The sequence below is a fragment of the Emydura macquarii genome, unplaced genomic scaffold (genome assembly GCF_026122565.2).
Source record: "Emydura macquarii macquarii isolate MOO-44397 ecotype Brisbane River unplaced genomic scaffold, CSIRO-AGI_Emac_v2 contig_2805, whole genome shotgun sequence".
Taxonomy (NCBI): domain Eukaryota; kingdom Metazoa; phylum Chordata; order Testudines; family Chelidae; genus Emydura; species Emydura macquarii.
In genome coordinates, this window is record NW_027132942.1 from 3,723,615 (window position 1) to 3,736,154 (window position 12,540).

A 12,540-nucleotide genomic window follows, 5' to 3' on the forward strand; every position below is an offset into this window, starting at 1 on the left:
GCTGCCCTGCTCCTGGCCCCTGGTGAGGAGGGGAAGAAGGGGGCTGGCCCCACGTCCCCTTCCTCTCCCTGGAACGGGGGGGAGAAGAGTCCTGAGGGGAGGGGGGGCTGCCCTGGAGGTGGGAGCAGGCACCATAACCAGCGTCCTGCGTGGGGGGGAGGGGTTGTGCTGGCTGCCCCCCTCCCCTTGCTCTTAGCTGGGGCAGGGGGGCTCTGGCAGCTGCAGCTGCAGCCTGCATGGCAGGGCCCGCCGGGGGCTGCTCTGTGCGCTAGGCTAGGGGGCCCCCTCTGCCCCCCCACCCTCCTCGCCAGCTACGCCCGCTTCCTAGGGGGCTGTGTCCCCCCCCCCCCCCACACACAGCGAGCCGAGGCTGCCCAGCAGGCTGCGGCGCTGACGGGGCGGGGCGGGGCAGGGAGCTCCAGGCAGGTGACCGGCCCTGCGCCCCGTGGGGCAGCCCCGCCTCAGCGCCAGCCTGCAGCCCCAGCGAAGGAAAGGGAGGGGTTAGCTGAGTTGATGCGACAGCCCCACAGGCTGAGCCCCTGCAGAGGAAATTCAAGCCAGAGGAAATTCAACTCCAGGCCGGGGCGCCACGCGCCGCTCCAGCAGGCCTGCCCCCCTCAGAGAGGGCCAGAGCAGAGGGACAGACGGACAAGCCTTTGCGTGCTGTGCTGAGGTGCAGTACGAGCCGTTCTCAGGGCCTGCAGCCCTGCCCCGGGGCAGACTGGGATTGCCCAGCCAGGGCACGGCCGCTAGTGGAGAGCCAGGCCCCTGCGCCCGCCTCACGCGGCTCCTCTGGCTCTCTCGTTCCTCAGGGCCCTGGAGCCTGGCCAGAGTTGGGCAGGGCCAGGGGACAGCAGCACCAGGCAACAAGCCACAACCCCCGGCAGGCAGCAGCTCCCCCCCCCGCAGGCCTGTGCAGAGGGGCACCAGGGCAGCACGTGCCAGCGCAGGGGGTCTCTGGCTCTGGGGGTGTCTCGCCCCCAGAGCTGGGCAGCCCAGAGCCCGGGCGCTAGAAGAACCAGAGCCGCCAGGTAGAAATATCCTGACTATAATTAGGTGCAGGGCCTCCCCCCCCAACCACAACATACAAAGGGCCAGAGGCCAGGCCCCGCTGGTGCAGGACGGTCTCCACGCTGGGCACGCTACAGGGCAGCCTCCTTCTGCGACTCCAGCCGACAGACGCCCCCCGGAGAGAGCTGGGCACGGGCGGGCAGCCCAGCCCCAGCAAGGGCAGTCTCTGCGCCGGGTCCGTCTCCTCCAGCCGCCCGGCCCCGTCCTGCAGCCTGCTGCCAGGCAGGCTCTGCCGCTGCGCTCCCAGCCCCTGCCGGGGGGAGCATGCTGTGGGAACGGAGACGCCGGCCGACGAGATGCGGCCCAGCAGAGCTGAGCAGTGTCCGGAGCGGGGTAATTCTAGGTGCAGGGTCATTCTACGAGCCGGGTCACAGCGGGGCAGGGAGGACGGGGGCTGCCGTGCGGGGAAGAGCTGGCCCGGGCGCTCCGTCTGCTCTCCCGGCGGGGTCAGTAGTCAGCCGTGTACTCCGTACCGTGCAGCCCCCGGCACAGCAGGGTGAACTCCTTCACCATCTCCTTCACGCGCCGCTTGTTCACGCGCTCCCTGCTAACAGCGAGACGGGCACACGTCAGCCACAGAACGGAGAGAGACGGCTGCCACTCGCCGGGGCCTGGAGCCGGCCCGGCGCAGCAGAGACAAAAGGGAGAGCAGGCGGGGCGGTGCACAGAGCCGGGGGCGCCCCTTGCGGAGCCGACTGGCACACAGAGCTGGGCGGGCAGGGGCGCCCCTTGGGGAGCTGGGCGGGGAGGGTTGGGATCAGCTGGCCCCTGCAAGGGGCACCCCCGCCCCCCCTCCAGCTCATCAGGGTGGCGCGGAGCCAGGCCAGGCCGGTGCGGGGTCCCACCTGAGGATCTGCTGGCTGAAGGTCTCCTTCTGCTCCGGGCTGACGCGGGCGGAGGGGAAGCCCTCCTGCTGCATGGCCTCCTTCAGCCAGACGCTCAGGTAGCTGAAGCAGTGCTTGCTCAGGGCGAAGAGGATCTCTGCGAAGTGATCCATCAGGCTGCGCGAGGCCTGGCCCCCAACGCCCTGCGGGGACAGACCCTGCTGAGTGCTGTGCCAGACCAGAAGTGGACTGGCAGCGGCAGCCGGCGGCCGGATTTCCAGGCCTGCCTCCTGGGGGGAGCCCTGGCCCAGCTTTACCCAGTCTGCACCCGCAACGCGGCCCAGGGCCAGCAGAGAGGGGGAGCCACCGATGCAGGGAGAGCTCAGCGCTTTGCCAGGCCTGCTGTGGGGAGGCTTCGTTGGCAGACAGAACATGCCCCGACCCCCGGGCTCTGCCCCAAACCCGCCTCGCTCCCCCAGCTCTGGGGCCCGGCCCCCTTACCTCCAGCACAGCCTGCAGCAGCAGCTTGCCATGGTCATGGACCACCTGCCCCACGGGGGGGATTTCTCCACAGCGCGGCAGCAGCTCCGTCTGCAACGGGACACAGGGAGAGCGGCCCGTCAGGCAGCGCCAGGCAGCGAGCGTGGAGAGCTGCCCTCCACCCACCCAGGGCGTGGGCAGGGCACCTGCCTGGAAGCCCCCCAAGTGCTTCACCTCCAGCCCTTGTCGCAGCAGGGTCAGCGACCCAGGGCCACTGCACGGCCCACGCAGTGCCAGCCCCCTGCCCACGCCAACAGCGCCACGGGGGACGGCTGGGAGCAGGGCCTGGCTGGTTACGACAGCCAACCCCAGGGCGCAGGGGACCCGGCTGGTTCCAGGCAGCTGCAGCAGGGGGGAAGCCCTGGTTATCTGCGCCGACTGGCCAGGCCTGGCTGGGCGCCCCCCTGCAGAGCCAGCGAGTGCCCAGGTGGAAACCCACTCAGCTCCCACCGCTGGGCTGCCCGGGGGCCAGTGAGCAGCTTCCCCCACCTGCCTCCTGCAGTGACCCTGCAGCTGTGAGCCCAGCACCCGCCATGGCGGGAGAAGGGCCAGGGAAGCCATACTACTCACAAAAAAGCCACAGGAGGCTTTGACGGTCAAGGCCTCGGGGAACTTCAGCGAGAGGACACCTGGGGGCAGAAACCACGGGGGTTAGCAGCCAGGAAACCCAGCACCCCTCCCCGGCCCCCGGCCCCGCAGTGCCAGCACGAGGGGAGGCAGTGTCCTCGGTGCTCGGAGCTGGCCGCGGCCAGGGCTACTCACCGCACTGGAACAGCGCTGGCACGTCCAGGCTGCTGCACAGGAACAGGGCTGGCTTCCTTTTGAGAGCCTGCAAAGCACACACACAGCCAGAGTAACCAGCTCTGCAGAGCTAGCCGGCTGGGTCCGAGGCACCCAGAGCTCAGCGCTGCCCCGCCACTGGGCACTTACCTGGCGCTGCCGGCTGCACGCTGCAGAAAGGGGAAACGACCCATTGCCCCCCAGACACAACCACCAGACACGGCCTGGTGGCCCCCCGGGCACTGCAGACGGGCCACAGCCGAGTTCCGGGCCCACGGTCGTGAACAGAGCTCTCCTCTGCCCACCGCGGCGCGCGGCAGGGCCCAGCCCGGCTCAGCAGGGCGGGGCAGAATCGTCCAGGTTTTCGCATGAAACGCGGGGTTCCCCTGGGGCCCAGTGGAGGTCACCAGGTGAAAGCAAGGTCCCAGCGGCCCTGCTCCGCAGACCGCCAGAGCTGCACGTCACACCACGCTTCGCTCCGGGGCTGGGGGAGGAGATCGGGGGGGGGGGGGGGGGGACGGGGGGGGGGGGGACGACGACCTCCCTAGGTTGCCTGGCAGCTCCCAAGCACCAAGCGGCTCTGACGCGTGATGAGCCTGAGCCCAGCGGCTGTGCTGCGGCGCAGACATTTGCTGTTCAGCTGCTCCCCGCCGTGGGAGGGACGCCCGAGCCGAGCCGGCATGAGACAAGCCAGCCGGGCGGAGGTAGCCTAACACCGGCCGCTGAGACGCAGGCTTCCAGAGAGGAGCCTGGGGAGCCCGGCTGCAGCGTGGGCCTGGCACCCTCTGGAGCAGGGCCTCTGCCCCCGTGGGAGAAAGGCCAGGAGGCAAGAAGCTTCCTGAGCCCAGAGGCTTCCCATCGCAGGAGGGACTGGCCAGGTGGAGGGCAGCTTCTCCTGCTGTTTCCACAGCCTGCAACGAGAAGCCTGGCTTGGCTACTGCCCGGCCCGGCCCATCAGCACCACGGACGGCGCGGGGCCGGCCAGCCTCCCCGGCCCAGTCCCTGCAGCACCGGAGAACGGCTGCAGGTCTCGCCCTGCTCAGAGGCACCGCTGCCCGCGCCCGCAGACAGGCCCCGCGCTCCCCTCCACACAGCAACGCGGCAAGGGCAGCAAGCAAACGCCAGCCGGGAAACTGGCTTCTCCCCCGGCCAGGCCTTCGGCCAGCCTCTTGCCGAGCTGCGTGCCCAGCTCCTGGGGCCCACGCAGGCCCTAGACACCTGCTGCAGTGACCCCCACTGCGTGGGACAACCCCTCCCCCGGAGAGCAGCCACCCCCGCCAGAAATCCCAGCAAACTAGCCCCCGCCCCACTTCACCAGCTCCGTAGGCCTAGCACCGGGCAAGACAGACCCCGGCCTGGATCTGCCGAGCGCAGCCCCGTGCCTGAGCCAGTGCGGTGACTGGCCCACGGCTCAGCCCCCAGGCCAGCCAGGAGCCGTGCTCTCTGCCAAGCAGGGCTGTTCTGGTGTGACTGGCTCTGGTTATGCAGGTGTGTATGGACCGAGAGGATGCTGCTCTCCTTACACTGCGCCGGCCAGCGGCCACGTGTCACTGGTCAGTGGGAAAGGCTGGGCCGTCTAGTGTTAAAAACAAGTACGATAATTCACTGGCCCCTCCCTGCACAGCGCCCTCCCCACATCACGGCAGCGGCCGGAGCTGCACTGCCCTGTAGGACGCCGTGGAAGGATTTCTCTCGCCCCAGCTTTGTGCTCTGAAGTGCAAGGACCGAGGCCCCTCTTTCCCAGCAGAGTCGCTGCAGATATTCCGCTCCTTGCTGGGGACACCAGACTCTAGTGAGGGACCGGTTCGCCTGCGCGAGCTGCTGCTGCGACTGCCCCAGGTTACGTTTAACCAGCGTTTTACATCGCACAGACGAAGGTCTCTGCTACTACAGGAGTCGTCCAGCGACGCAGCCCCGAGGAAGGAAAGCCACCTACCTGGGCAGAGCTCCCCACGGCCAGGCGTGGTACAAACGAGCCAGCACAGCACATTTCTTTGCACTGGTTTGGGGCAGCTGCCTTCCCTGCTGTGTCTGATTAATGCCGTGGGAAGAGCTCAGTCTAACACGGGGATGATCTTACGTGGGCACATGCAGTGCCCGGGTGCATCCGTGCCCATGCCGTGGAGTGTGCACGTCAGGGATTCACATCCTCGCTTTGTCCTAGAACAAGGAGTACGTTCCCGTGTGCTGAGCCCGCGTGCTGGCCTCCCCCACCCAGAGCAATGCGGACAGCTCCAGCCACCTGGGTGCAGATGCAGGAATGTGCACATTCTCTCCGGGCCTTGTCCCGCTCCTCTGAGGGCACGTTGAGATGGAATAAAAGACCCACGGCAGGGCCAGGTCAGCAGACCCAGGCTGGAGCTGTGGGGCTGTAACGTTGCCGTGTAGACATTCAGGTTCGCGTGGTCCCAGAATCCAGGCTCCAGCCTGAGCCCAAATGTCTATACAGCAACTTCCCAGCCCCCTGCCTGAGCCAGCTGACCCGGGCCAGGTGCCAGCGGTGGGCTGCTGTGCAGACGTAGCCCTAGGGCCACACCGGTGCCCAAGGTCCCAGGGAAGAGGGGCCGGGGAGGAGGCGCTGCAGTGGTGCAGGCCACCCCAGAAGAAGGCCCATGCACAGACCAGGGGACCAGGATGCTGCTTCCCAGCTGTGGCCGCAGGAGGCGGAGTTCTCAGCACAAGGCCGACGGCAGCGAGCCAGCTCCGGGAGACGGCTGCGGGCACATTGCACGGGGCTCCGGGAGAGCTGCCCTGACCCAGTTAGAGATCGGAGCCGTTCGTGCAGTGCCCATGGGAGAAGCAACCGCCCTTGGCTTGGGCTGTCCTGTCAGACAAGGCAGAGCTGTTTCCTTTGGAGGACGGATACGGCACAAGGAAGGAGCCGCAAGTTCGACGGACAAGGCAGGTGGGAGAGGTGGCGCTAAACCGAAGGGTTCCTAGCCCCACGCCTTCCTCATGGAAGCAGCTGCCCCGGGGAGGTGATGGCGGGGGAAGCTTGTCCGGGAGGCTCAGAGGAGCCTGGGCGAGAACACAAGAGGCCGGACTGACAGGGCACGTCTCTAGCGGTCCTTGTGCGCGGCTGAGACACGACAAGCTGCCAGAACGGACTCGGGGGCTGAGCTCCAAGGGCAGCAACGGGCACCTACAAGGAACCAGAGCCGAGCCCCCATGAAGCCAGCCAGCGGAACTATCATGCCCACAAGGGAGGGCTGAAGAGGACATGGGCTTTGCGTCTCCAACCATGGAAAGAGCAGACGGGCTGCCTGGCTTCCCTCTCAACGCACGGGAGCAGCCATCCGTCAGCCTCCAGCCTGTGGCGTTCAGGCACTCCACATCCCACGGCAGCGTCGGTTTCTGCCACCAGAGAGTCTCCGAGGACACAGGCCGTGGTTCGGACTGGCACGTGACGGAGCGGTGGGGGAGACAAGTTACCCACGCAGACCCCTCTGATCTACCTAGGGAAAGATCTGCCCATGCCCCGAGTGAGGGAATGGGCCGGTGCACAGCTGCCGTGGCTGGCTGGCACACCGGGAGCTGCAGGTTGAGCTGGGCGGCAGGCCACCCACAAGGGGCCCCGTGGGGAAAAGGCGCTGCAGGATTCAGCTGAGTGAAGAGCTCTGCTGCCTGGCCATTCAGCTCCCCTCGGGTGTAGGTGGCCGGCGGTCCGAAAGGCGTTCTTTGCTTTGGAGGAGATGTGGAGGCAGAAGCTCTTGGTGCTGCCCTGGCAGTGACAGGCACCCGCCATCCAACGGTGGCGTCCTGCCTGAATCGAGGGACGTGGAGAAAGTGCAGAGGGGCAGGGCCTCTGCTCTGCGCCTGGGCACGTAGCTCATGCTCCAGCAGCGCTCCCTTCGTGCAGGCTGGCATCCACCGGGATTCTGGAGAAGAGGCTTCCCTGGTGTCAGATTATTCCGCAGCAGCCACCATCCCAGAGACCGTTGGACAAGGGTGGAGAGCGCCCTCAGGTCAGACACGGGGCAGCCCAACTCAGGAGGAAGGCTGGAGGCACCTCACCGGCAGGACAGGGTCCCTGTGACATGGGGCCCCGAGAGGCAGGCTGGGAACATGCCTGGCCTCTTGGGGGCATTGCTGAATGGGAGGCAGGGGCTCTGCTGCACCAGGAACCAGGCGCCAAGATGGTTGAAAGCTTGGGAAGGAGCCAGAGTCCTCTTCTCCCAGCTGATGACAGACGGCTCAGCTGAAATGAGCCAGAGCCAGTGGGAACAAGGCTGCCCCATGGCCTCTCCTCCTTCCCCAGGCTAGGGGTTAAGAGCCGTATCCCAGGGTGCCAGCGTAACGACAAGGAGGAGGTGAGAAGGGGGCAGGGGGTCCGGCATAAGTCTCTACAGAGCAAAGCCTTGAGTGCCTGATGCTGCACCTCGGTGGCCTGCGATGGGAAGCCTTCAACGTGACCATGCCAGTTACTGCCGCTTCGAGGCCCCACGCTGGTGACAACCAATCCTGTGTGCGCCCACTGGCCCTTAGAGGGAGTGGAGCCCTCGGCCAGAAACCCAAACTTTCTGGATGGCGTTGGGCCCGAGGCAGCCGCATTGCTCTGTAAGGTCCAGAAGCACACATGGCCAAGACGCTCAGCGGCTCGCTTAGCTCAGGCGGAGACATCAATGCCAGGCGAAACAGCAGCAAGTCGGCCTGGGTGCAGCTGACCAAGAATGAGGCTGTAGCAATGCAGACGGGCTGGCTCCCTGGAAAGCAGTCCATTTCATTCTTCAGCACCAGGGCAGTCTGGCGGAGAAAGGTGAGTGCACAGATGTAATATTTAGACAGTTGTAGATGTCTGGCCTAGCACCAGAAGGAAATCAGACTATAAACTAGCACTAGACACTTGCAAGAAAGCACATGATAAGCAGGTTAAGAACTGGTTCACTTCTCTTTCTGCTCCCAATACGTGCCATAAAAGTCCCTGGTCTGGAAACAGTGCGGTTAATACATGGGACCCCAAGGTTTCAGTGGGCATGTTGGTCTCTCCCTTCCGGTGTGTAATAGTCCTACAGGCTGGCAGCTAGACGGTGTGGTTTATTATAATAAATATAAACAAGACTTACATTTACTAAATAAAGTACTGCTAAAAGCTGGGACTGGACAGCCAGGGATGGATCACTGGAGAATTGCCCTGTTCTTTTCATGCCTTCTGAAGCATCTGGCACAAGCTACTGTCTGGGCTAGATGGACCATTGGTCTGAGCCAGTCTGGCCGTTCCCATCGCATTGTCTTCTGACACAAAAGGAGTTGACTGACAGGTCTCACAAAGTCGTTGTCAATGGCGACTCATGGAATGGGGCGTCTCTAGTGGGGTCGGTTCTAGGCCTGACACCAGTCACCGTTTTCATCAGTGATCTGACAGTGAATACGAAATCCCTGCTGCGCTGATCTGTGGGTGGCACAGCCTGGCAGAATGTTAGCTGATGAATGAGGATTGGACTTCCGCGGCTGGGTCGCTTGGCAAGCGGGGACAGTGAGCCAGGGTGTGCTTTAATGCAGCTGAACGCGAAGTCACACGCCCGGGAACAGAGACCGCAGACTGGAAAGCAGCAATGGCACAAAGGATCCCAAGCAATTCGACGTGAGCTCCCAGTGCCACGCTGTGCACGAAGGGATAAAGCGACCTTTGGGTGTGTAAGCAGAAGAGCAGAGAGTGTGGTCGAGTGGGGACCGGACTCTGTACCCAGCACGGGTGAGGCTCACATGGGCGCACTACCCAGAGCTGGGGCCCACATTTGTACAAGGGGGCAGGAAAACGGAAGACAGTGCAGGGCGAGGCAGAAAACCGTTTGGAGGGCCGGAAGGAAGGCCTGCCAGTGAGAGACAAAGAGCTCCGGCTGACTCTCCGACTGCGGGACCCGCGCGGGCAGGAAATCCCAGCGGCTACAGGGCCCTTTACTCTAGCAGAGAGAGGCCAGGCAAAGCCCAACAGCTGGCAGCGGAAGCCAGACAAATTCAGTCAGAGATCAGGCCCAGGTTTCTAACAAAGCACCCAGGCAGCGGTGGATTCTCCACCCCGGGATGTTTCATGTCACTGGGCTCAACGCGGGAGGAAGCTCTCTGGCCTGTGCAACGCAGGAGGTCAGATTAGGCTGAATTCTGTGAAATCTCTGAATGCTCAGAAACAAGTACCCTCCCCAGGAACTTTGGAGCGGGAAAGGCCAGCTCCTCCGCCTCTGCCAGGGGGCACCTGTCATCAGAAACCTGCTGAACCTGTGGTCAGCAAGGGTGTCCGGACCCACAGCGTCAGACCAGCTCCTCGAATCACAGCTCTGAGGTGGGGAGGAGATTTTGCCTTTCCCTGCACAAGGAAAGTCCTAGGAATCGGGTTGGGGCATGTGGCGTGCGCTGCCTTGGCCTTCTGTATAGAGGAAGATGAGGCCAGGGAAGAAACGGCAGCTACAGAGACGGCATTAAAACGTGCAGCTTTCAGACGTACCAAGCGCGGTGGAGTAATCCGTGCCCACCGCCCCAAGGGAGGCTGGAGTCCCAGAGGGGGATGCACAGGCCTGCCGGAGAGGGGCGAGGACGGGCCAGGGGAATGGGGACATCAGGCATCAAACTGACCCCCAGGCAGAGGCTGGCTCTGGGAGAGGTGGGCACAGTCGCTGCGTCTCCCGCCTGACCCGACAGTCACAGCTGGTGCCGAGTCCTCCCCCCAAGGACAGAGGTGCTGGAGCAGGCAGAAGAAAGCAGCAGACAAAGCAGATGTTCCCAGTAGAAGCAGAGCTTGCCAGCTGTCAGCAGTGGCTCCTGGGGGCTGGGCGGGCAGCCTGGTGGGGCTGGGGCCGATGCCCAGAGAAACGTGCACATTCCTGCCCCGCGAGGCCAGCAGGTGTGTGTTATCCAGGATGGCTGGAGGCCACTCCACGAGCATTGCTCTCCCCTCAGGCTGTGCGTTTGCTGCATCCCTGCACCCGGGCGGGGTCAGGGCGGCTTGGGAGACCTCGGAGACCGCAAACTATTCTCAGTTCTCACCGCTAGCTTATGGATTTCGGAGGGAAATGAACAGCGCCCTCTCGCGGCAGGCGGGAATGCAAGGAGGCCGCTGGGTCGAACTAAGCTGGGTTCGGAAGGCAAGTTCCAAAACCCCACGTTATGTATTCGTTTTCATTACACTGGCATCAGGCAAAGCAAGCCTGTGAAATGCAAGATAATTCCCCACCCGACCCCTTGCCAGCTCCCCCCACCGGCAGCAATCTACAGAGGGGAAACGGCAGGTGAAAGCAGACACTGGACAAGCTGAACCGTGGCCTGCTCTCAGCTCCTGGTAGCCGGGAGCGCTAGCAAGAGCTCAGGCGGGCTGCCGGAACGGCCCTGGTGACTCTCAGGCCCCTGCCAGCACCAGCCATTTCCGCACTTGAAAGCAGTGGGCACATTTCCAGGGCAGAAGGCGCCTGCCCGGGCTCCAGCACTGAGAGCCGCACTCCCCTCCATCAACACCTCTGCACTCCAGAGCCCAGACACTCAGCTGGCTGGGGGGGGAGCCGCACAGCTGGAGAACAAAGCCCTGGGCTTTTCTTGTTCTGTGCTAGAGACCACAGGAGGGGGAAAGGAGCCCAGCGAGGAGCAGCGCAGGCCAGATGCTTGTGCCTGCAGCTCAGCGCGGGGGCACTGGCGAGTGTGCGCTCCACCCAGGCGTTCGTGGGGCTCAGACACGCACTGCTGCATCACCGTAGGATGCAGACAGAGCGGCTGTAAGGACATCAGACGAGAGGAAGCAGCTGGGACCAGCATTCCCCAAGCAGGCTGGGCACCGGAGCATACCGCCCCTTGCGCCTGGCAGACCTTTCCTGGCGGGCCGGGGCTGTGACACGCTGACTGGCCTGGCTCTCCTGGAGACCTGGAGCAGCAGCTGCTCCCAACGGCAGGCCCGGCGGCAGCAAGTGCACCAGTCAGGCTGGCCCTGCCCACGACGCTGAGTCCGCGCGTCACTGGGCCATGGGGTTGATCACAGCCGCTGTGTCCGGCCCAAGCCCATCGACTGCCCAGCCAGCCCACGGCCAGTGTCTGCAGCGTCCTGGCCACTGCGAGCGCTCCACCCGTGCCAGTTCAGAGACCTCACGCCCCGCGTGACATGCAGCTCACAGATGAGAGCGGCAGGCCGGCCAGCCTTGGCAGGCTTTCTTCAAACCCACCACGAGGCCAGGCCAATTCCAGGGTCCTGGGGGGTCCCCCGTCCTGGGAAGCTGCAGCTGCACAGACCATTCCGCCCCCTCCGGCTGAGGACGTCAGACGTTCCCTTTGGGAAGCTGGCTCTAGGGCTGGGGTGAGGTGCCAGCATCCCTGACAGGTGTGTACACACCAGCACAACACAGAGCCCTGCCCCCTCGCAGCTGGCAGCAGTGCAGCCCCATGCCAGCCTCTCCAATCACCGATGTCTGGACAGCCAGGCTGCCTTGGACAATCCCCCGGCAGTGGTTGTCGCTGCCTCTGGGGAAGCACGCTCCCAGCGCAGCGGCCTTTCACACTTCCACGCCAACAGAGCGCAACAAAGCCGGAGCTCTCAAAGCCCCGCGTGGCCAGGCCCCGGCTGGCAGGAGGCTTCCCTCCGCTCGAGACCCGGCAGCCAAGAGAAAGGCACGGAGCCCAGAGGTATGAAGAGGGGCAGCCAGCAAGTGTCAGAGACCTGCAGACACCCACTCTGCCGTCCCTGGGACAGGCAGCCCTGTCTCCCATGCCAAAGAGCCAAGCCGCTTCTCCCCACGGAGCTTCAGGACCTGCCCTCAAAGTGCAGCACTGCCCAGCTGGGCTCAGGTCTCAGCCTCCGCGAGCCAGGGCCCAGCACTGCTCCCAGCGTGAGAGCAGGACACATGCCGCGCTCTCAGAAGGGATCCCTGCCTCCAACAGCTAGGGCTGTGCCCGGGACACCCGAGGTTCCCGGGGCCCAGTGGGCTGGGGCCCAGCTGCCATCACAGGCATCTTAGTCCCATCACCAGACGGCTCCACATTAAACCCCTTGCAGGAGGCTTGCCTTGCCGAGGTCAGCGTGGGGCTGCGCTGACATGGCTGTGGGTGAGCACCGTTCCCCGCGAGACAGCCCTCTAGCTAGGTTTGTCTCAGCCCCACAGGACCTCCCAGCGGGCAGAGAGGCAGGCGGGGGAGTGGAAAACGCTCTAATTTTCTTTAGAACAGGTCTGAGCGCAGCAGCAGCACGAGGTTTCCTGTCCTGGCTCCGGCCGTGCCCCGCAGCTCCTCGGCTGCCCGCGGAGCAGGGCACTGCCCGGGGGCTGGCGCAAACCCGGAACTAAAGAAGAATGTTTTGTTTTCAACTTCCACGGAAACAGATGGAGAAACTCGATATTCAACTAAAAGGAAAAAAACG

General features: G+C 64.5%; 1 protein-coding gene across 4 annotated transcripts in view; it reads right to left on the reverse strand.

The window, feature by feature from the left end:
• Positions 1-356: 356 nt before the first annotated feature.
• IPO13 (importin 13) overlaps positions 357-12,540 on the reverse strand; it is a 45,636-nt gene continuing 33,452 nt past the window's right edge. Inside the window, exons 16-20 of one of the 4 annotated variants that reach the window (XM_067567870.1) lie at positions 3,198-3,264; positions 3,006-3,064; positions 2,397-2,486; positions 1,917-2,098; positions 357-1,615 (exon numbers count right to left, since the gene is read on the reverse strand). In XM_067567870.1, the coding sequence (XP_067423971.1) occupies positions 1,519-1,615; positions 1,917-2,098; positions 2,397-2,486; positions 3,006-3,064; positions 3,198-3,264 (495 nt within the window). In that variant the 3' untranslated portion in view covers positions 357-1,518. Of the gene's footprint in view, positions 1,619-1,916; positions 2,099-2,396; positions 2,487-3,005; positions 3,065-3,197; positions 3,265-10,620; positions 12,524-12,540 lie in introns of those variants that run through there. The other 3 variants (XM_067567869.1, XM_067567872.1, XM_067567871.1) reach the window with 3 other exon arrangements.